This window comes from Phyllostomus discolor, chromosome 5 (assembly GCF_004126475.2).
Source record: "Phyllostomus discolor isolate MPI-MPIP mPhyDis1 chromosome 5, mPhyDis1.pri.v3, whole genome shotgun sequence".
NCBI lineage: Eukaryota > Metazoa > Chordata > Mammalia > Chiroptera > Phyllostomidae > Phyllostomus > Phyllostomus discolor.
In genome coordinates this window covers 135,985,524-136,009,661 of record NC_040907.2, presented here as the reverse complement: position 1 = coordinate 136,009,661, position 24,138 = coordinate 135,985,524, and the positions used below count along the sequence as shown (strand labels likewise).

Genomic DNA, 24,138 nt, shown 5'->3' with positions numbered 1-24,138 from the left:
AGACTAGCCACGTTTCAGTGGCCACAAGTGGCCAGTGGCTTATGCTTCAGACAGTGTAACTCCATGGGAAGACCAACAGAAGCTCACTGTGGTGTGTTAGGTATTCATAACTCCATTCAGCTGTGTGAAGGCCATGCACCCCCTCTAGCTTTTGATAAAGCCAGAAGAGCATTTTATTTTAAAAAATAATAATATGTAAATACTCAAAGTTGTCAAATAGTGTCTGTGATCCCAGGCCAGACTCAGTGGTGCTACGGGGCTCCCTTATGTAAGAAGAACGAGGGTCTAAAAGCAAGATGCTTGATGTGAACAAAGTACCTGTTAATCAGTTGGAGTGAGATACCATGGGTGTATGTTAGGGTCATCAGCTGACGAGGAGGTCTTCATTGTCAGGTCAACAAATTTGAAGCTCGAATAAACTCTTCACCAGAGTTGCTTGAAGAGTTCAAGTTAAAAGTTGCCTGAAGCAATTCATAATGTAATTTAGATGGCCTCAGATTTTTGTGAATAATTGTTTTCCTACATTTGACGGCAACAGATACTTTCTGAACTAAAAGTTCCTAGACTAGAGCAGTGATTTTCAACCTTTTCCATCTCATGTTACACATAACCTAATTACTGAAATTCTGCAGCACACCAAAAAATATATTCTTGCCGATCTGACAAAAAAAGTGTAATGTTCATTCACTCACACCAGATGGCTATTGTCGTGTTGGCTGTTGTCAGTTTTTTTTATTTGATAGTCTGAGGGAAAAGACGTCAGTGCCCCTGACTAAATAGTCAGGTATCTCATGTTTTAAAAATTCTTGTGGCACATGGTTGAAGGTGGCTGGGCTCAGGAAAACGCTTTGTTTGAGGCTCTGAGTGTGTGGCAGGGCTGCCACCATCTTACATTGCGTGCCCCCCCCCCCCCCGCCCCCCCAATGGAATGTTGGCAGAGCTTTACCTCCCTGAGAGATTTAGCATGTGACGAAAATCCCCTGCAGTTGCATTTTGAGAAGTGTGGTCTGCCAAGGAATTAATTGTTGGGGTTAGGACAGTGATTCTCAACTCAGGGGCTGTAATACTTTTTGAAATGAGTAGCATGCAGTGAAGGGCACTGACCTCTTTTTCCTTAGGTTATCAAATAAAAAAATGACAGCAGCCGACACAACAATAGCTGTCCAGTGTGAGTGAATCAAAATTATACCTATTTTTTTGCTTAGATTGGCAAAAATACATACTTTTTGGTGTGCCACGGAATTTTACTAATTAGTTTATGTGTGCCATGAGATGAAAAAAGTTGAAAATCACTGGGTTAGTAGGTGTAAATCTTAAAGAGACAGCAGTGGCCCCCATTGCTAGAGTAAATAGATAGGACTCCTCCCCCTGCCCCCAGGGGGTCTTTGTCTTTCCTGTTAACTCCGTTTAAAAATTTGGTGAGAAGCGAAATTTTAAAGCATGACCTCAAAGGATGCCTTCTTGGTATAGTTCAGTTAAGACCCATGATCTTGGTCCAAATTATTGTAGATAATCCATCTCTTTTCTTTCATATTCTTAGTCATTCAGCCTTTTTAGAATGTGTCAAATTAGTAAGGTGTTATATGTATTTTATTTGACTTGATGTGACCTTTTAGTAAACATGGTCTTATTTCAATTAGGTATACATACATAATATTTTTCTCTTTATGGTTTATGCATTTTAGAGAATGTCTCTTTCTGTCTTTTAGCTAGCTATTAAAAGTACCTATGAATCACAGAAGTTTTCCAAATATTGGATTATTTAGTGTTTTCAGCTAGAAATTTCTTATTATAGGCCTAAGTTGTTAAAACTTCTCCACTGAGAGTTGTAGAAAGTCAGTACTTCAATCTAGAAGGTGCTGGGTTAATTGAGGCCTGTGGAGTTCTATACTTGGTGTGGTTTTATTGGCTGGCTGTTACTCATCTCTGATAGTGTGTTAGTCATTCTGTCTTTTTAGGTAGCTTATATCCACATTTGACCTTCAGACTTTTGCTGGATTGCTTTATGCACAGTGGATTGAAAATGATGCTGTGACAAACCAGTAATGGTAAAATTCAGTTCACTCTCAAACAGGAAGAAGGATTTCAAATGATTTTTATCTAATTAAAAAGTTCAAGCTATTTAAAGCTTCCTGGACAACACAAAGGAGACAGTGATAAATGACTCAATAATTTTACCACTCAAATAACAATTGTTAACATTTTGGTGTTTATAGTTTTTTTCTAACATATACACTATGTGTAATACACTCATATATACTTACCTGTAGAATTGAGATGATTCTGTACATCCTTACAGTCTCCTTAAATAATTTATTGCATTTTAAAAAAAGATTTTTATTTATTTTTAGAGAGAGGGGAAGGGAGGGAGACAGAAAGAGAGGGAGAGAAACATCAATGTGTGGTTGCCTCTCACAAGCCCCCTACTGGAGGCCTGGTCTGCAGCCCAGGCATGTGACCTAGACTGGGAATCGAACCAGTGACCCTTTGGTTCACAGGCTGGCACTCAATCCACTGAGCCATGCCAGCCAGGGCAATTTATTGCATTTTTGAACATGGGAATTTTTAACTGCAAAAATAAAACAATATTTAAGAAAAAATTAAACCGAAGAAGAAAATCATTCTTAAGTATCTAGCCACTATCAAGGTAAAATTTACATTACTTTTATGTATTTCCTTTTGATTTTTCTCAACAGGCCATGTGATTCCCCCCCCCCCCCACACACACACCCAGCCAGGGCAGGTATATTTGATATATTCACAGTGGACTTGGGAAGTAGGAAGGGAGTTTCAGGAAAGATGAGATCTGAGAATCCTTATATCTACTGTGACATACAGCATTAAATGGCAGTATTCTCTACTGAAGTTTAAACTTGAAAAGTGTTCTGCAGTTGTCTAGAGAATTTGAATGATTTAAATTGTAAATTGAAGAAACCTTAAAAATAGGCTTGGACCTGGCTGGTGTAGCTCAGTTGGTTGCAGCATCGTCCCATACACCAAAAGGTTGAGGTCACTTCTCTGTCAGGACACGTACCTAGGTTGTGGGTTCCATCCCCAGTCGGGGCATGTATGGGAGGTGGTTAAGTGATGTTTTTCTCTCACATTGATGCTTTTCTCTCTCTCCCTTCCTCTCTATTTAGAAAAATCAAGAAACATTAAAAAAATAAAAATAGGCTTAATATCTACTATTTATTCAGTCAATTCTCGGAGATTTGCATGCATCTAGAGTGTTAGATATGATTCATGAACACAAAAGTTCTCCTGGTTTATATAGACACTGCATCTTCCACATCTTCTGCTGATTCCTCCATCAGTGCGATTGGCCAGAGAGTTGGAGGACTTTTCTGAGAACAGAAATATACAGAATAAAGTGTATGACTTAGCTATTTTAGGATAAGGATTAAATTGATACCCTGAGTGAATGTTTTAAATTTTTACTAACATGTTTTTACAGGAGATTCAGGCTCTGTAATGATGAGAAACTTATCTTTCAGGCGACCTTAAGGTATGGTAGCCTTCTTAGTTACAAATGTGCTGTAGTTGGGGCGTCTTTTAAAAAAGGGAGGAATGCCCTGAATCTGTACAGATTTGAAGATTTATTTCTGAATTATTTTTATAATTTGAACTTGTTTTTTTCTTGCTCAGATTCCACAGGGGTGAGAAAACCCATTGCTTATCAAGGGAACGTTTAATAATCTTCAATACAAAATGATTTTAATTATGAAATGCATAGCCCTTGTGTTTTTAGATTTGGCTCCATAAACCATAAGATGTTAACAATGGAAAAGCGTTTCAGAATGAAAAGAATATTTAAACAAGTTTCCATGTGTCCTACAAAGAATTTAAAATTGAGCTCCTCCGCCCCACTTTAATTCAGTAATTAACTGGATTTGCCCCTGAAGTTTGGGGGACTGTAATAGTTTACACCTGTTTCAACTTCTGCTGTTTTTATTGGCCATGGCTTTCACCATCCCATATTTCTTGTGAAGCAAAAATATGAAATAAAATATGGCCAAGCACTGAATAAATTATAATAAACATAAAAAATGAGTTGTTCAGCTTAAAATATGAAATGCTTTACCTGCACAACCCATGAAGCCGTGCTTCAGTAGTATTGAAATAATTTATTCTGTGTCATGAAAGTAAAGACAATTGCTTTCATTGGCAAGAAGAATCCAGGGTTTATACAATCAAACGATTAAATTTTGGAACATCAGGCAGAAGTCATATTGTAAAGACAGAAAAAGGCTACTAAATCATTATGTGTGTTTATATTACTGTGGAATAGAAAGGATGAGGGTGTATCAGTGTACAAGAATGTGAGGACTCAATGGAACTGTTATACCACAGAACATAATCAGACTTCAAAGGTCAAAGGATGTCATGACATCAAGCAGGGGCTGGTTCATTGCACAAGCAACATTTCCCCTGCAAATGTACTGGAGAGAAAGCCATTGAATCCAGATATTATCATACCTCCTATTTTTTCTTGCAGTCCAATTCTCAGATGGACTCCCTAGAAGCAACCTTTATTCTTCAGGCCTGATGGTAGCTGCCTAGCTCTAGTGTTGGATTAGGAGTAAAGCGACTCGCTTTTTAGCACACTGTCCAGAATGAGAAGAGCTAAATTACAGTCCTGTTAGGTTTAATTTGGGAAGAGCTGTGGCTGTGAAAAGATCTTTTGGGAAAGTTGTCAGTAGAACTGAATTTTAATTTTGGCTTTCTCTCACTAGTTGGGTGGCTTTGGACATAGGGGCTAAGGTTGTGTAAAAGGGGGCATAACCTTGACTGTTTTAATCTGCCAGTATAAGACACATATTTGTGGGGTGAAAGCGAACTTCCCTTTGTTCTTTTCTGGGTCTCTAAAATGAACATCTTTTTTTTTTTTTTAAGATTTATTTATTTATTTATTTTTAGAGAGGGAAGGGAGGGAGGGAGAGAGAGAGAGAGAGAGAGAGAGAGAGAGAGATCAATGTGCGGTTGCTGGGGGTTCTGGCCTGCAACCCAGGAATGTACCCTGGCTGGGAATCGAACCTGGGACACTTTGGTTCCCAGCCCGCACTCAATCCACTGAGCTACGCCAGCCAGGTAAAATGAACATCTTAAATGCCTACGTTTATATTGAGGAAAAAAATATTCTACCAGCACCCCCCCCCTCCAATCTCTCACTTCTTCAGCATCTGTATTTTGATACCGAGGATTTTAGAGTAAGTTGGAGAATTGAACTCTCACATTCGGGCACAGAAGCGTTCCTGTTTGTGGAGAGAAGACACTTCTGGTGAAATGGTGCTCTCCCTAGATTGGCTTCTACGGCCTGGACAACTCTGCTTGGGTGTGGCCAGTGAAAGTCCTGCAGGAGACCCAGATAAGGACACTCCCTGCAAAGAGCCAGTGACTGGGACCCGCAGTGGTTTCCACCTGAGACAATGATCTACCCAGGTTCTTTTACCAGGGCTCTAGTGGGCTTGGGAAATGACCACTTCTCATGATTTAGGAGAAAATCAGACTCAGATTTGGAGTTTCTCAGCATAAACATTTGTAATGAAAAAGAACAGTGATTTTTGGTGCTAATGAGTTTGCCATTTCTGGCGCCCTGCCTCCTCTTCCCCCACAAATCATAAGGTTGCTGAAAGGTGCAGATTTCTGGTTATATTTTAGATGTTTCCCTGGAACATGGTTAATTGTAGTTTGGATCTAACTAAGGCAATTTCCCCTTTTTTATTCATTCTGCTATTGAATGGCCATTCTGTGAAGTCTGTTCAGATTTGGAATGAGGGGGCATTTCAAGGTCGTGACATAATGAGTTTGTCATGAGCAAAATAAGTGTCCAAAAGGGAGTTTCTGTGATGAAATATAGTTGTGTCATGAAATTTAAACTGATGAATTCTAAGTTGTGTTAAGAGTTCTGTGTGTGTGAAAGGGGTGATTATCTGCCTTCCTTGATAGGCCTTTGAAGATATCTTTGATTCTAAAATTTCTTTTCGAAGAAAAGTTGCCTTGATGTCATACAATTTTTTCACAATTTTGTGCCCTGGTATGTAGTTTTCATTGCCAAGCAGTTGTGTTATTTATTAGGACCCCTTTAAACAATTTTCAGCTTTAGAGTTAAAGGCAGCCAGAGAGGTGGCTGAACTGAAGCTCCTGCAAGGCAGTCGATACCTCGATGTGTGTCTTTGGGTTGGGCTCTGACCTTTTACCTTGTGTGGGTGGCCCCTCTAGCGAGGGTCCACCACATTTGCCAGTTTATTTAGAAAGATTAAACTTTGCTTTTCTTCTGTTCAGATTTTCATTTAATGTTTTTAAAAAGGTTTTAATGCTGATATACTTCAAAGTTAGAGAGTGAAAAATCATAATTCGTAGAGTAAACTGTGTGGAATCTTTTTGTGGAAATGTGTGCTTCAGATGCTCACCTCAGGGTCCATACTTGGTTCATGCCATTCACAGTGTGATGTTTGTGCAAAACACAAAGTTAAAGTGGTATTGGCATTATGTATTCGTTTTTTGCTGCTGTAACAAATGACCACAAACACAGTGACTCACAACGTGAATTAATTATCTCATGCTTTGGAGGTCAGAGGTCTGATGTGTGTGTCACTGGGCCACATCAAGGAGCTTCAGTCTCACAAGGACCCCTTGTGATTACATTGGGGGCCCCTCGCTAATTCAGGATTATCCTTCTATCTCAAGATTCTTGATTTTTAATCACCTCTGCAAAATCCCTCTTGCCAGGTAAGCTGATGAATCCGTAGGTTCCAGGGATCAGGACAAGAACATCTTTGGCAGTGGGCAGGGTAATGTAGCCTGCCAAACATTGGAATCCAATTTTTAATTGTTTATTTCTTTTTAGCTATTTTTCATGCATTTCCTCAGTTTGTCCTTGGTAATCACAGAGGCCTGTACTCTGTGTTCTCTTTGTTGGATAAAAACCTGATGACAAAAAACACACTTTTACAAAGTTGTGTCCTGTCTTGTATTTAACTGTGTAATTTAAAAAAAAGTCGGTGGGAAAACAGTTAATAATACCTGTTATTATTTTGAAGGCAGAGAGAATTTCTTTGAATTTTGAATCCTTCTCCTAACAATGATCTGTCATACTTCTTGGGTCTTTAATCATTTTAACAAGTTCCAGAGTTCTCACCCCAGCTCCTTTTGCTGTCCAGGCGAGAGGGGGCTGCTCCAGGTAACCACTGCCCCTCTGCATTCTAATCGGGCACCTGTTGGGTGTTTACCCCCTGAAAGATGCACTTGGAGGCCCGCAGCAAGCAAGATGCTGTTGGCTTTTGTCCTCTCTCCCTTTAGTCAAACGGCCCACCTCTCCCCACAGATGGAAAGAAAAAATGTTAACAGTCTTAAGACATTTGAACATAGAGAACTGGGTTTGTCCTATATTTATAGGCTACCATTTAGATACAAAAAGACTTCAAATACAGCAGCCTTTTAATTAATCTTACATGAAGTTTTGTTGCCTGCGACTTTACCATTACTGTTTAATTCTCATTTTTTTCTCTCTCTTCATATAAGCCAATGAAGGAGTGAATTGAAGTAGTATATGATGCCAGCCAAAATTCAAGCAGAGTGTATAGTCATTGCAAAATATAAAACTGACACAGCTCAGCAGGCCCTGTACCACTAGCCCCGGTAAAAAGGCGGCCACAGGCCTGGGACTGATTACAGACAGGAAGTGCTTAGGGCGCTACAGCTGATTATATTGGTAGTTACAGTTGTTCACATAGTTCCTTAACTATGAAAGGAGATTACTTTCATCTTCATGTGAAAATAGAGATTTGTGAGTCTTTCAGACAGGAAAGGAGTGGGAAATTATCTCAAGATGTATAATTGCGATTGGATTGGCATTTTATTCTTTATCAAGTTTGTATCCCCTGAGGAAACCTGTTGGCAGTCACTGAGCTTTGGGAGGGCAAGAGTGGCATCTTGTTTACCTTGGTATTCTCATACCTGATACTCAAGAGTTTTTGAGGACATAGGTTGAAAAAAAAAGAAACTATTTTAAATGTTTACATTTTTATTTACAGCTGCTGCTGAAGGAAAAGGCAAAAGTGGGGAAGACTTTTTTCAAAAGGTAAGTTGCTTTTTACTCCTGCCTTGGTGATAATTATTGGAGAAACATACCTGTCTCACTAGCTGCAGTAGAAGCTCCTGAAAGCACTCCCTCCACGTGTTCTTGATAGACAGCTGGAGGTGCTCCGGGCTTGGAAAGGGTGGGCCGCTGTTTGTCACGGTACCTTTGTCAAAAGGCTCCTCCTCGGCAAATCTGATGAAGTTTTTGCCTGGAGACAAGGAGGGTTGCCAAATGTACTGTCCTGATTATCTCCTCTTACTCTTGCTCCCTATTTTCTTCTTCCCCAAACACATTCCTGACCTGAGAAGTAGGGAGAAGGAATCCCCTCAAAGCCTTCCTCTTTTCCTGTAAGCATAACTGTGGGCAGATAATATAATCCATGAAGATGCACCTTTAGACCTGCTTGCTCACAGTTGGTAACCATGTCAGCTCTGTCCTTGGGTGTCCTCTGAAAGCTATGATCTCAGTGCAGACAGTGGCCCATCATATATAACAAAGGGACATAGGAGTGGAGCTGATTAAAAAATGAATATGAGAAACTAGTAAGAATAGTTGATTAATTCTGATCAGCTCTATTTCTTAAGAATAAATGTGCTATATAAGGGAAGATACCAGTTGTGTCCAAGAAATTGATTCAAGTTCATGTTCCTCTTTCTTTTATTTATTTGGATTTATTGTGTTTGTGTCTTTGCTGTTTGGGATCTAGAAAACGTGCGTAGGAACAAATATATAGTTACCTTAGGTGTAGGGAAGAGTGAAAATATAGCAGCGACTATGTAGGAGATTAAATAGTGCTGTAGAGGGTCATCAAGCCCTTGGAAAGCACCTACGTGTAACCAGATGTGGCCTTTACAAGCCTCTTTATTCTCGTGCCTTCTGTGTGATCTACTTTTTTTTTGTCGATTCATCTGCATACTCTGCCAAGAGTATTAAAAGCAAATATTTTCAGAGCAGATACTTATATTGCCATTTCTTCATTCTGAAAATATTTATTTACCACCTGCTGTGTGCTACACACTGGAGAGGCCAACATGAGCAAGGCATCAGCCCTGCACTGAGGGAATTAGTCTGGTGTCTGGTGATAAGATCACAGAAATAGCAGGAGAGCCTGGGGCCACAGAGGATTAAGCACTTAACTGGGACTTTGGGAGATTAGAGAGGACTTCTTGAGGTCTTCAGAAGAGTAGAAGTTAGCCACGGGAAGAGGTAGGCTTGGGTGGATTGAAAGACCCAGAATGTAGGGAGGCTCAGGTGGAAGAATTTATGTGGCATTCATACCTCAGATGTTTGGCTGGCATACAACATACGAGGGGTTCATAGTGCAAGGTGAGCTACAGTACCCTATATGATGAAGTACCTTCTTTCAGTGGGAGAGGGGATGGATTTCCTAAAGGGATTTAAATTTTAAAAAATTGAAAATGCTGGGTGGGCCAAATAGAATGTGCCAGACCACAGTTTTCCATCCCTGCTTTAGGTTCATGCTGTTGTTTATATGCTCTGCCTGAAGCCCTTTATTTGGCAATATGTGACGTTGGTTAATATCCAACTTGTTCTTAGTCCTTGGGCATTTCGGAATGTGTTGCCTTTAGCTGGGGCAGGCTTGCTGCAAGGGGAAGAAGACAGAAGACAAGGAGCAGATGCTCAGGTTTGCCTTGGGTTGGCTGTGGTACGAAACGTAGATGATATCTGTGGAAGGAATTTTTTTTTCATTTTCTTTAACTTGCAGATAGATGTAAAAAACAGACTGTTGAGCTTTGTATGACTCAGACATTTTAAAAGCTGAATCAAAACACAGCGTATGTGGTCATAAAGGACCTTCATTCTTAGAAGATTTGCTAATATTTATCACTCTTTGTGGAGCCGTATATACATTCCAGCAGTTTAAATGGAAACACATGTTTCCACCCAGGAACATGTGTGTCCCACAAACTGTGGGTTAGAATTGCAGATTCTGTTCTTGGTTACAGGTTAATGAGGTTCCTGAGTAACTAAACGAGAATAGTTTTCATCTCCTCATTTTCTTCTTTAGTTCATTAGAAAGTGTCTTTCTGATAGACAAGTGTCCATATAGGATTGGGATACTCACTCTGGAAAAAAACCTGTAAGTTAAAGGCAAACATCCCAAATTCCAGAAGAGTAATTTTCAGTGTCTTGACCAGACAGAAATAGACCTTATGGTTCATCTGCAGTAGAATGAAGTAATGGAGAAGTATTGAATTGTTCTCCAGGAACTTTCTTCTGGTCACACGTATTCCAGTTTCACATAATGACATTTGGGGAAACATTTAAGAACAAGAAAGAGGCCATATTGCTGGTCATTAGCATCTTTGAAAAATACTTTTCTATTTCCAGAGTGATGAAAATTCAAAGGCTCCATATGCATATTAGAATGTGTTTTGGCTTTGACTATAGGTGTGTATCACAAACCAAAATTGAAACCTCTCTTGAGCTGAGTTTAAAATTTGACTACCCTTATTATTTAAAAGAAATGTTTTAGTCTGGAAGGATACCTTCCCAGCTTCATACAGTCTCTCTGTAAAGAGGGGATTGGAGGAGGAGTGTGAAACTTTTTATATATTGCTTTGTTTTTCTTTTGTACCTTTAAAATATATGTAAAATTGTAGAGATATAACTATTAACCTAAATTAAGTATTCCCACTGAAAAAGTTTGAAATTAAAAAATGAAAGAAAATTAAAAATGTCTGTAAGAATACGAATTGGTAGGTTTCTCCAAAGAGTTTAATTGCAGTTTGTCAACTACTAAGATGATCAAATGCATTGTCTTAAATTTGAAGCTGTAATAGTGGTTCAGTTTACTATCTGTACACATGAACTTGTCCCATTCAGTCCTAGTTATTGTTTCAGAAATCTACCTGGTTTTCTATATACTGTTTTATTGCACATGTTTGAAACATTTTATTTCCCCTGATACTCTGTTAGGGCAAAAAGCTAACCAGTTATAGCAGAGAAACCCAATAATACCGTGACTTAAGGAACTGAGTTATTTTACTTTCACATAACAGTCTAAGGTGAGTATTCCCACTTGGTGGGTGGTATTGTCCCACACTGTCAGTGAGAGACCCAGATTCCTTCTGCGAAGTTGCTCTGCTGTTCCGTAAGTCATGGGCCTCATCTGTGTGGTTGAAGGTGGGTTGTCGCTGTGTCCAAATGTGAGCTGGTGCAGAACAAGAGAGTGTGGAGGAGGTGGGCCATGGTCTTAAAGGTCAGGGCTGGATGTGGCACATGTCACCTCTTCTCACATTCCCTTGGGGAAAACTTATTTGTGGGGCCTTATATAACTGCAGCGAGAGGGTGGGAAGGGGAAGAGGAGCATAGGGATTTTGCAAGCGCTACACAGCAAAAGACATCGTTAGGAAAAATGTATGTGGTTAAAGTTTTATGTCTTCATGTGCCTTTGAAACCTTTTATATTACTTTGTTAGGGCTTTTGTAAAAATGTTCAACAAACTGGGTGGCTTCAAAAACAAAAATCTGTTGTCTCGCAGTTCTGGAGGCTGGAAGTCCAAGATGAGGGCACAGCGGGGTTAGTGCCTTCGGAAGGCTGTGAGACAGTGTTGCTCTCTTTGGCCTGTGGGATGCCACCCTGATCTCTGCCTTCATTTTCATGTGCAATTTCCTCTGTGTGTGTCTCTGTGTCCAAACTTCCTCTTTTTATAAGGACACCAGCCATATTGGCTTGGATCATACGCGATCACTACGGTGATTGCACCTCACCATTCATTAATTGTATCTGCAGTGACTATTTCCAAATAAGGCCACATTTGGAGGTACTGGGGTTAGGATCTCACTGTAGGAATTTAGGGGCCCGCACAGTTCAACCTCTAACACCCTTTAATGGAGGAAATGATTTTGCAGAAAAGTTTACTATAACCAGAAGAATTTGCCAAAAACTGTAAATGTTATTTATTACATTTTGATGCTCAATTTGATTTGTAGATTTTAACTGCCTAGTCTAAAAGATTTGTACCAAATCTGTTTTTTTCTTATTACAAGTAATTTCTAAATTGTCTAAAATAAATATATAATTGACATGTAAGGAAGTGAAAAAAATCTAATTCGTTACCCTACCGTTGAAAGACACCTACTGCTTATACACCCGTAGTCCTTTCTGTCCATAGTGCTTTTTAATATGCTCTGATTGGCTGGTGGGATTACCAACACACTGTTTGCATTAGCTTTATCCCAAATGCTTTCCTATGTTAAAACTTTGCAAGTTTCCCCAGTAATTGTACTTATTCTTTGTCTCTAACTACACTGACAAAGGGAGGGAATGGATACAACTTTATCAGTATTCTCTCTAGTTCTTTGTCCACTGCTCATGGCGGCCTTAATTGAAACACATGGAAATGATCTGGCTTTTACAGTGCTTTGGGCAGTTGTTCATGGCTTACTCACTGTCTGTCCTGTTTCCTTTTAATCAGTTCTTTTTTTTTTTCCTCTTGTGAAATGACTATGGCCAGATCCTGGAGGGGAAAATGTGTTTCAGTATATTAGGTAGGGATGGGTATAGTGATTGTATTACAGATGTGACTCATCAAAGCAAAAATGCTTCAGGAACCTTGAATCCCAATGGCTGGAGAAGACAAAATACAGTCAGCATCATAACTGATGAAAGCCAACTTTTCCATTGCATTGGGTTATATACATGCTTTCTCCAGAGTACACAGCACATAGTTTAAATGTGGGGATATTTTATACCCTTAAAATATGTAGGTTTGCGACACTGACATATAAACTGTGACTTTCACAAAGGCTAACAGTACGGCTGATATAAATAAGATCAAGTTTGGTGGTTTATGTGGTATATTTTTGCTACTTTCAAACCTATCCTTCTTCGGCAAACATTAGTTTTGTCATTTTGAGCCTGGAAAGTAGCAAGTGTTTTCTTCTGGTGCGAATGTCTGGGAGGAGTATTTGCTTTCATCTGTTCCTCCAAATGAGTATGCTAGGTGGTCTTAGGTGGGGTCTGCCTGGATCTTTTTACTGAAGGGGAAGCAGAAACCTCTGCTTTAAATAAAATTACTTCAGCTTTCTCCCCTGGCCACTATTTTGTGTATGTTGAATAGAGCACATTCCTTTGGTAGTAGAAATAATTTTTAATTATTTCAAGATGAATTCAGTAAACTATAGCCCATGGTATACCCTTTTTTTTTACTTGGAGTCTTTCTGCTTAAACATTTTAAGTCAAATTGGATGTAAATAAAATTAGGACTTTTTGAAAATATATTTTATTTATTGATTCTAGAGGGAGGGGAAGGGAGGGAGAAAGAGAGGGAGAGAAACATCATGAAACATCAGTTGATTGTCTCCCTCATGTCCCCATCTGGGGGCCTGGCCCACAACCCGGGCATGTGCCCCGACCAGGGACTGAACCTGTGACCTTTCCCTTTGCTGGACGATGCCCAACCCACTGAGCAACACCAGTCAGGGAGAAATTAGGATATTTTAATCTTAGTATTTGTTTCAATAGGTGATACATTCATATGGTTCACAATTTAAATATTACTGAAGGGGTGTGTGTGTGTGTGTGTGTAGAAGAGTATTCGATGTCATGGTTGTGAAGATGTGCTGAGAAAGCTATGCAGAAATACAGCATTGATTCCAAACCTAGGCAAGGGTTATGACCAGTGGATGTCATCACTAATGGATAGTTAGGCCTTAAAACTGGCATTCAGGGACCCTGAATTCTTATTCCACTATGGATGGCCCTGAGAGTAAGTTTCAGTGTGAGAATCTGCGATCATGCTTCTCTTGATCTGGCTTAATAGGGATACCCGAACACATACAACACCTGGAAGAAAGGAAGAATCCAAAAACACAGGTTGTCTGATCCTCTTCTAGAATGGTGTTGAGGATAAGAATTGATCCTGTTTTATATCTTATCATTTGTTCTGCCTTCTCTCAAGAGCCTAGCAAGCACGGGTGAGTGGGCAGCCCACTGGCAACAGGCATCAGGTTGTTTAAGGATGCAGCTGTCATGTTCCTCTTAGCGATTGGAATAGCTGCACCAAGTAGGCAGGAGTTGGTTTCTGGATTGTAAGGTTGAACCTAATAATATATAAAAGTGTTTAATTGAAATTCCTGGACAAAATATGTATTTACTTAATAAAAAGTCTACCAATATATAGAAACATGATTAAAAGTCTAATTGCTCCCCAAAATTCACAGAATTAAAGGAGGTTAGCTTGATAATGAACTGTGTGAATTAAGAAATTCTCAAAAGAAATGTAAATTTATTATTATTGAGCAGAATAAAGTAACAAACACAGTTTGTTTCCAGGATGAATGTCTACCAAGTTTGCTTTACTTACTTTCATTAAAATTAACAGTTTAGATTTTTAAGAAATTGTGTTACATAGTATAACTATGCTTTAATCTGAGTATGATTTCTTTACACTTTTGGAGAGTCCTTTCTTCAAAAGAACACAGATGAGCCTGAATTCATTATACTCTGGATTACTACAAATTCTGAATTAATTTTAAATATGTAAACCTCAGGAAAAAAGAAAAAGCCTTGGTGATTTGCTCCCCCTCCATGTTTGGGCCACTACAGTCCCCTGTTTGTGCTCCTGTGAACATGAGAAGCCCGTGGTCAGACTGCATTCTCAAGCGCACTGAGTGCCACGCTGGAGTTCTGTCATAATGTCATGTACTTGGTCTTTATTTTGGCAATGACTTCACACAACTGCCCTGTGAAAATCCCATGATCACATTTGCTGTTTTATTACTTTCTGCAACCATGGAAGTAGAAGATGTCATTGAGAGTCCTTTAAAAAGTGTGTTTGATGGTAGTGAATACACCCTAATGGTTACTATAAGTTTTTATGTAAAATTTTTTTATCCTCACCAGAGGACATGCCTACTGATTTGGGGTGGGGGCTGGGGGGCAGGGAGAGAGAAAGAGAAAGAGACATTGGTGTGAGAAAGAGACATCCATTTGTTGCCTCTTGTATGTGCCTGATAGGGGACTGAAGCCACAACCCACAACCTGGAATCAAACCTGCATCCTTTTGGTTTATGGTAGGACACTCTAACCAACAGAGCCACACCAACCAAGGCACTACTACAATTTTTTAAAGTGAATAATAATTTTAAATCAATATCTGGTGAAAGTTTACTTGTTAATAGTTAAAATGGTCTTCTTTCCTCTTGAAACCAAACTCAAAGCATTGGATCATGTGGAAGACCAAACTAAATTTATGAAAATAGATCTTTTAAGAAGGGTCACAGGCAGGACTGTGGATTAAATAGCAGTATAGAGCCTGCCTGGGATCAGTGATTGTGGGAAGGTCCAGCTAAATCATTTACTGGTCTTTGTTTAAAAACCCTTGTATGTTATATTGTAAAATGCTCTCACTGAATAGATTTTCTAAATTCTGAATGTATGAATTTCCTAATTCTGAAATTTATGAATTTCTTAAGTCTTATAGTTATCAGACTATTAAGCGACCAATATTAAGATACAAACATCATTATTCATGGTTGATATTAACATTTCAGAACAATTTTCTCATTACACAGATAAACCCAAATTATGCTAATGAACTGATAATATACAAATGTATATATTTCTGTTGGATCAGAAACAAGTTTTTAAGATAGAGTAACTTTTCGAGGAAGGATAAAGTTTGATGATTAGTTTCAATCACAGGAGCTTTGTGTTTGCTGTGGTAGTCTGCGTATGTGTGTATATTTAATTATGTTCTTTGATTGTCTTGTGATTCAAGTTATTATTATATCTAAGGATGTATAAGACAAATCCAGTCTTGTATGAACATAGAATATTATCAGAGATGTGTCTGAATATGAATGGGTAAGGATAGTCATTGTGGTATTATTTGTAATAACTTAATAAGTTTAAAATAACCTAAGGTGCTTACTGTCATGTTTAGAATATGATATATCCAAACTTTGGGTTAGTATGTAGACATTAAAAGTCATGGTCTTTTATAAATATTTAATGATTTGGGAAGTTGATTATTATGTAAATGCAAAAAGTGAGGAGAAAAGCATATGAACAGTTTGACTCAAATTTTGTTACATATATATTTATGACTAGAAAAGTGACCAGGGTAGAAATTATGTCAAAAGGTTAAGTGACTGTCTCAGTGATGAGATTATGGTTGACTTTTTCCTTTATGTGTAGTTTTCTACCCGGAACCTCTATTAGTTTTAAAAGTACCTCATGGAGAAAAGCAGATCATGACGACTAAAGTAGGCTGTGGTTGCCCATGGATTCATAAATTTTTGCCAATGTGTAGAGCATACAGAGAAGTCCGAGAGGTCCTCTGGCTCTGCTTCCAGTCAAGCACGTGTCACTGACAACAGCTATAAAGACAAACAGGTTTCAGATATGCACAATGTAAGTCAGTGCTGATTTTTAGAAAATCCTCCCCATCCTTTTTAATCCGTTTGCCCTTGTTTTGCCATTTGGAGTTATAGGGAAATTTGAAGATAGTTTTTACATCTCTATGCCTTCTTTTCTTCAGACTAAACATACTTACTTATCATAGGACTTAATTTTCAGGCCCCTTACCATTCTTTTGACTGTCAGGAGCAAGATCAGTGTCCCATTTTCAATGTGGCAGTGGTATGATGTTTTAGATATAGACTGACCAATAGAGTTTGGACAGTAAGGCCATATCCGCAGTATGGACGTGATCCAGAAGCAGCCAAAGATTATATAATACTCAGGCCCTGTGAATTGGTTACAGGCACAAAGAATTGGCATTTCATCCAACTGAAGAGGAAAGGTTGGCTCCAGTGTCACTGCTAGGTGCATAGTAGAAAATAAGGAGACCTCATTTCAGACTGGCAGGTAAAGACCCACTTAGATACAACTCACATGTTCTGTCTCTCTCTCTCTCGAAGCTCTTGTCTTGACATTGGGCTTGTAGACCATGTGGCAGAATGGTTTTCAGAATGGCATCCCTCTCAAAGATTTCGCCTGGTTCTGTGACTTAGCAGTCAGAACTCTTGTACGATTGTTTTTCTTCACTGTGGACTCCATAGGGTTATCTAGGACAGAGGTTATCAGCCACAGGATGATAGTCCATAATATGAGGGGATCTGTGTCATGCCTTGTAGTGTGACTTAAGTGAGTGCTATGACATTAAATAAGGAGCTTTATGCTTTACTGATTTGCAGTGAGAAGAATCATAGAAGAATCAGTGTGTTTGAAAGCTGGATGTGGTGGTGGTGTCTTTCTTCTAGACAACAATATGAATAGTTTCAGGTTGAGTTTTTTTTTCAAGTTTGGACAGCTAGTTTATGGCAGCCAGGACTTGAAGAGTGCTGTTTTGACTTTGACTATTGTTAATAAAACATAAATTGTTTTCTTTAAATCAGCAGTCATGTGCTTTTGAGTAGGCTAGGCTTCCCTAATGACAGAAATTCTATTTCAAGCTTTGGTAAATGTGGTTCATTAGAGGGACAACCACAAAGCTAGAGACGAATTAATACAGTAAAAAAAAATGGCATGGATTTGTCCTTTATATTTTGTTTAAACAGTCAAAATATCAAATTACATTAAGTTGGTTGTTCTGAAGTTTGTACCTGACATTTTCCTCTTTTCTACCTGCAGAACTTACAATAACAATTTGTTGTTGTCTCATGAATGGTCTTTTCTTCAATTTTGGGACTCTTTTTTCTGTTTTTTTAAAGTCCAGACTTTTACTTGATGTACTTAATATTTTCATTTTATTTAGGCAAAATAGGGTACTTTAGAATTTATCCTCAGGCTAATTCAACTCTTACCTTTCTTTTTTCTCTGAATGCTAGTTTTAAATTTATGTACGTTGTAGTTTATGTGGTTCTGTGCCTGCCTTCTCATATACCGTGCGGTGAAGAAAAACAGGAGCGAGCCAGGTTGTGCCAACCAGCTCTGCTTCCCAGCCCTTCTGGCTACAGTTGATGGACCTAGAGGGGGCAACAGACTCAACACTGGCCATCACCTGTGTGAGTGGCTCTGAAAACTCACTGTGATTTATCTCTAACAACTTAGGAAACTAAGACCTAGAGTGGTAGTGGGAATGGAATGGGAAGTAGGATGGGTCAAGAGAGAAGGCAGGAGGGACAGTGTTGGCCATGGGAAACCTGGAGTTACAAGGGAGAAGCAGCTGTGAGTAAGCAGAGGAAACCTATCCATGGAAGGGAATGCAGAGTGAAACAGAGAGCAGGTATACCAGAAGTGAGCGAGACCCTCGCCGGACCTGGCACAGTGTACGATGCTTCTCAAGTTTGGATCTGCAGGTGTCCTTGTAGTTTTCTCCGCTTCTTCTGATGTAGTCGACAACCATGATGAAATCGACCAACCACGATGGTCTGGTAATTAAGAATCAGACTAAAACTGCCCTGACCTGTGTGGCTTAGTTGGTTGGGCTTCATCCTGCAAAGCAGAAGGCCACCATTTCAACGCCCGGCACATTCCTGGGTTGCGGGTTTATCCCTGGTTGGGGCGTGTACGAGAGGCAACAGATTGATATTTCTCTTGCTCTCTTCTGCCCTTCTCCTCTTTCTAAAAAATGAATAAAATCTTAAAAAAGCAATCAGACTAACATATAATTGGCATTCATTGGCTTGAATAATTAATTGCATAATCATCCTTTCTTCAAAAGCTTTATGCATTCTCATTTTAACATAGTTTGGCACAGTTAAATTAAGTTAGATCTTTAAAGGAGCAGTGCTGGTATATAAGACACATGACACTTTCTGCAAGCCCGTCATTAAAATATGTATATAGCAGCAGTACCGTGTGTTTTAAACCATGGAAACACATTGTCCCAGTGCATGATGAACGCCCTCTCTGTATATACTGTATAAATGTACTAGTCTTATTTAGGGTGTGTTTCTTTTTGCTAGTCAGTTGCCAGCATTATTCAAGGAATAATAGGCTCATTGCTATTAATATCTTAGGTGGAAAAGAATGTATTGCCCTTATTTTCCAAAAAGATTTTGTTATGGACTATTGTTTTAGTCAATATTATACTTTTTGTGGGAAGTTTATAGTTAGCCAACATGCAGAGAGATTAGTACAGTATAAAGCATTTTCTGTTTTTCTTAATAGTAGTTAAGGAGAACACTTTGTTACTCTGAGCCTCTTTAAGTAACATGATCCTTGAATTAAATGATTAAATATCCCGAATGTTGCTCTCTCATTTTGTATGTTTAGCAGTTGTGGCTTGTTTCAAACTAGTGCTTATGCAGTTTTTAAATTTCTTTGGATATAAATTTCTCCAAAAGAGCTGCCTTTTGGCACTTTAAGTGGTGGAAAAATAGATTTTATTACCCCCCTTTTTTCTTGGTGAAATCAAAATTGTCTAGGAGAGGTATTTAAGTATGTCTTTCCTTCGTTAGCAATTACCATTTTTAGCACTTTTTGTCAACTTAGATTATCAGTCATTCAGATTTTCTGCTTCTTACTGGTTAAAGTGATGATGGGTGGGGAAGGAAGGAATTTAGCCAGGGATGAAACCGACTGCAGGCAAAAATACAGAGGCTTTTGTGTTTTCTCCTCGGTTTTCTTTCTCAAATTCACCATCAATAACTTTCTGAGAGGGGAAAAAACCCCGCTCCACTTCCCATGTGCCTGTTTACTCTGGAGTTACCAGGAAACCTTGATCCCCTGTGAATAAGAAAACCTTCGACTCAGATAGTTCGGAGTTGTTTTCTTAAACAGAACGCCTTCCTGTTGTGTTTTTTCTATGGGCTTTTCGAAGACAGTGGTCCAAGTTCCTGTGTGAGTCAGTAGGAGGTGCTGTTTGCGAAGCTCCAGGGCATACTCTCCGGGTGGGTGGGTTTGGAGAGCCAAAGTTTTGCTTGGCTTCAGTTAGTACATTGAGAGGGAGGTAGTAACAGAATTGAGGAAAAACCATTTTTTAGTCCTTACTTGGAACATGGCTGTGTCTTCTCGTTTGAGTGTCACTTCACTTTGTATCCCTCTCATAAGTTAAAAAATACCGTGACCTGCCTCATGACCTGTGAACCTAAAAACTCTCCTGTTGTCTCGTAGGTTTCATGGGAATGCTAAAGAAGGAGTAATTTCTACTTTCTAGGAGCTTTCAAGCTGAATGGGAAAGATGCTTGCAAGAGGGGGTTACAGTGAATGGTTATGTACAGATTTTACAAAGATGCTCAGGACACCACTTGGGAGCCATTCACTGTGAGCCTAATAACCCTGTGCCTGGTGCAGGGCCTGGTGTAGAAAGGAAGAGGTGGCCCTATGGCCCCTGTTTTCAGGAGGGTCACACTCCAGGGGAGAAGAGGCACACGAGTGCCACCCAGTGTGGCAAGAATGTATAATAGAGGAAACAGTAGTGGTTCTTTCTACTCAGAGGAATCAAAAAGGCTGCCCTAAGCAGCAAGAGCCTGAGTAGGGCCTGGAAGGGCAGGTTAAAAGAGTCTAATATGTTGGGTAGGATTAGATGAGGTTTTGTAGGAGAGTTTCTGAGGAGACGGCAGAGTTAAGATTAGGTCAGGCTCTCTTCTACGCCTGTGATTCATAACCTAAATGTCTTAATGGAGGTGGGATGGAAAGGCATTTCTGGCAGAAAGAACCAACTGCATGCCTTTGCAAAGGCAAAATAAAGGACAGTGGAGATTGTGTCTTTGTCATTTAGCCCTGAAAACAACTGAATTAAAAGTGATATATACCATTGTATCATCTGAGCTATTTATTCACAGGTTCAAGTGAAATGTTGAGAGGTTGAGTGGAAGGATTTGAAATCTAGATTGAGTTGAGGGGATCATATTGTTTGTTTCCACTGTCTACTCAAAGATGATGAAAATTAAAAATGATAGTCAGGATCACCAAACATTTTGCAATGTGGTTGGTTTTGCAGCTTCTGACTTCCTTATGAATGCTGGGTTAAGGATGTATTATTACTTTTTTTCTTCCTACTGCTTTCCTGGATTATAAATGCATTCCCAGGAAGATTAACTTACAACTGTGCTTTGAAACACAAGTATTCAACTATTATAATACTTTCATTGCATTTTGGATGATAAAAGTTCCAAGCTCGGGATGATGGCTATACAATAAATAGTTGGGACCATTTAACTAAGTCCTGAGCCTTCTGTGATGTGCCATTTTAAAACGTCTTTTCCAGGAAGACGGTTGGAAGTTTTGGCTTCACAGTTTACTTCTGGCTGTGTTTTATGGAAATCACACTTAAAACTTCTGAGAAATAGGTACCAGTAATTCCAGTTTGGAAAATAATAGAAAATTTGGTTCTGTTTGTATAAAATTAAAGAGTCCTTTAAAGAAGTTGTTGGCTATCAGCTTAGCATACACTAGTATTAGCATTAAACCACCAGTGTAATGATGAATAAGTACAGAGAAGGGAAGGCCAAGAATATTTGAGATCTGGTATCATGTGCAGAATAAATATAGCCCATTCTCAGTTTTTCAGGGGCAGATTTTCTAGCTGAATTATTAACTGGATTCACATTCCCTTTCCCACCTCTCCAACTCTGCTGTTAACCATTTTAATGATAGTGAACTCCTAATATATAGCAGTATTCTTAACCCTCCTCCCTGCAGGTTTGCCTGAGTGTTACTGGCATTGGGGTCCCTGGGGTCCCCAAGGTAGAAGCTGAGAGGACACCCTAGAGGAGTTTCCAGACAGATTTTATTAAGCCAGTGCTTGAGCACAAGGGAGGCAGCACAGAGGAAAAGAAAGTCCCCTGCACTGGCTGCTTTTATAAGCTGGGGACAAGGTGGGACACTTTCTGAAAAAGGCAGGCTTGCAGAATTTTCTGTTTCGGCATCCAGTGATTTTCTGTTTCAGCATCCGGCGACTTCTTTTTTCTGGCTATCTGGCTTGGTAACACTGTTCATGCCCATGTTGTGGGGGCAAGACGGCAGACTGCTCATTACTGCCACCCCAGGAAGGTTGTTTAAACCTTGATCAGCTGTGCATTCAGGTCAGTAGTTTAAGCAGGCACTTAGAAGGAGGTGAAATAGCTACTTCTGCGTTTTTGAGCTGGTGGTAGAGGGGTGGTGACATTTTTGCGTTCCTTTTAGCCACCTGATATCCTTGGCCCAGCACAGGACCAGGTTCCAGTGCTGGGTCATCTGGACCTTTGAAAAACTGTTGATGCCCAAACTAGAGATTCTGATTTAATTGTTCTGGAAGTAAAGCTTGGGCATTAATATTTTTTTTAAAGCTGTTTGGGTGACTTTAATATGCAGCCAAGTTTGGAAACCACTGATGTGGAGTATGGACAAGTGTAAAGCAAAACTCTAAGCTTATGTTAGTCTCTCATGCTGATGTGGAAGGGAAGGAATTTTATGTATTTTGTATGTACCTGTCATTACTAGTGGATTTCACTTTCTGCTGAGTTTCATTCTCTCAGGACTGAACATTTCATTGTATGATTTACAAGAAGGTATGCTGTGAAACACTAGTTCTGTATTATATTAATAAGTCTCCTATTTTAAAAAGTTCTTTCCTGCACAACTGCTTACAGACTTCAATGTGCTAGTTCTTTGCATTTTGTGAATTTGTTAGAGGAATATATAATATGCAGCACTTCACAATATTACTTGATCAAATCCCTTTTTTCTTGCTGAAAATCTAGTCTGTAGTAGCTATTTTGAACCTTTTTCATCTCATAGCAAACATAAACTAATTACTAAAATTCTGTGGCACACCAAAAAATAGATTTTTTTTTTGCTGATCTGACCAAAAAAAAGGTATAATTTTGATTCATTCACACTGGGCAGCTGTTGTTGTGTTGGCTGTTGTCATTTTTTATTTGAAAATTGAAGGGAAAAGAGATCAGTGCCCCTGACTAGATAGTTAGGTACTGCATGTTTTAAAAATTCTTGAGGCACAGTGGTTGAAAATCGCTGGTCTACAGAATTAATCAGTGAATCATTTGAAAATTTCTTTTTTTTTCTTTTAAAGATTTATTTACTTATTTATGAGAGAGGGGAAGTGAGGGAGAAAGAGAGAGGGAGGGGGAAAGAAACATCAGTGTGTGGTTGCCTCTCACACGCCCCTAACTGGGGACCTGTCCTGCAACCCAGGCATGTGCCCTGCCTGGGAACTGAACCGGCGACCCTTTGGTTCTCAGGCTGGCACTCAATCCCCTGAGCCACACCAGCCAGGGCTGAAAATTAATTTTTTTCATTAACCGAGCTCTGTGTGAGGGCTGGATATAATGTAGTTACACAGGGGAGGCTGTCTCAAGTGACTGTCTGCACCTGCGCTGTAGGTCTTCAGTGACTCCTATGGTAGGGATGAGAGTGTATTTCACTGTGTTGCACGTGATTCTTTCCTGAAGCACAACTGCTCTCAGTTTATTTCCATGCTCAGAATTCTTTGATGTCTCTCCATTGCCTCCCAGATGAAGTGCAGTGTCCACCTTCGGCACTGAGTGTTTATTACAGTCTGGTTACTTCCTGCTGTTTAACTTTGTCTCCCATGCTCTTCAAACCCCCACCCCCTGCTGGTGATAGCCCGAAGCCACAATTATTCCTGTTTCTAGTGGCTGTAGATAGAAGTATCTACCCCCTCGGAAAGTCTTTCTCTTGTCTGTCTCTCTGATCCTGTCCAGCTGTGTATTGTTAAACATCCCACTCTTCTGTGGGGGACTCTGGACTGGCCCAGTCTGCGTTGACCATTGCCATTTATTTATATATCGCCCTTTGTTTGGATTTCATTAAAAAGTTTATTTTCTCACATTGTCGTTCTGCCCTTTTGAGTTGATATATGAATAGTCCAACTAGTTTCTGAACACTCAAATAGAGAGAGCCCCTTCCTGGCTGGTGCATGCATCTTTAAGGTGGAGGGAAGGCTGCACAGTCGTTGCTGTTTCAGGATGAGGGTGTGTGTCTTCAGTTGGTTGGGAAAAGCACACACAGTTCTGTAATATTGTTGGCATCTCTTCTCAGTGTAAAGCTGAGTGATAGTAACTTTTATTTGGGGGTGGTGCTTTCTGGATTCTTTATATTGGGAAAAGATTCTATTTGTTTTTATTTAACTATGCTCATATATTTTGTATTTTAGAATAAAAACGTTTTTTTTTCCTCTA

The 24,138-nt window shown here is 39.4% G+C and overlaps 1 protein-coding gene across 3 annotated transcripts in view; it reads left to right on the top strand.

Annotated features, from left to right (window-relative positions):
• Positions 1 to 24,138, top strand: part of BICC1 (BicC family RNA binding protein 1) — a 265,955-nt gene that overhangs the window by 78,441 nt on the left and 163,376 nt on the right. For all 3 annotated transcript variants that reach the window (XM_036026936.1, XM_028514016.2, XM_036026937.1), the window contains exon 2: positions 8,034 to 8,080. In XM_036026936.1, the coding sequence (XP_035882829.1) occupies positions 8,034 to 8,080 (47 nt within the window). The remainder of the gene's footprint in view (positions 1 to 8,033; positions 8,081 to 24,138) is intronic.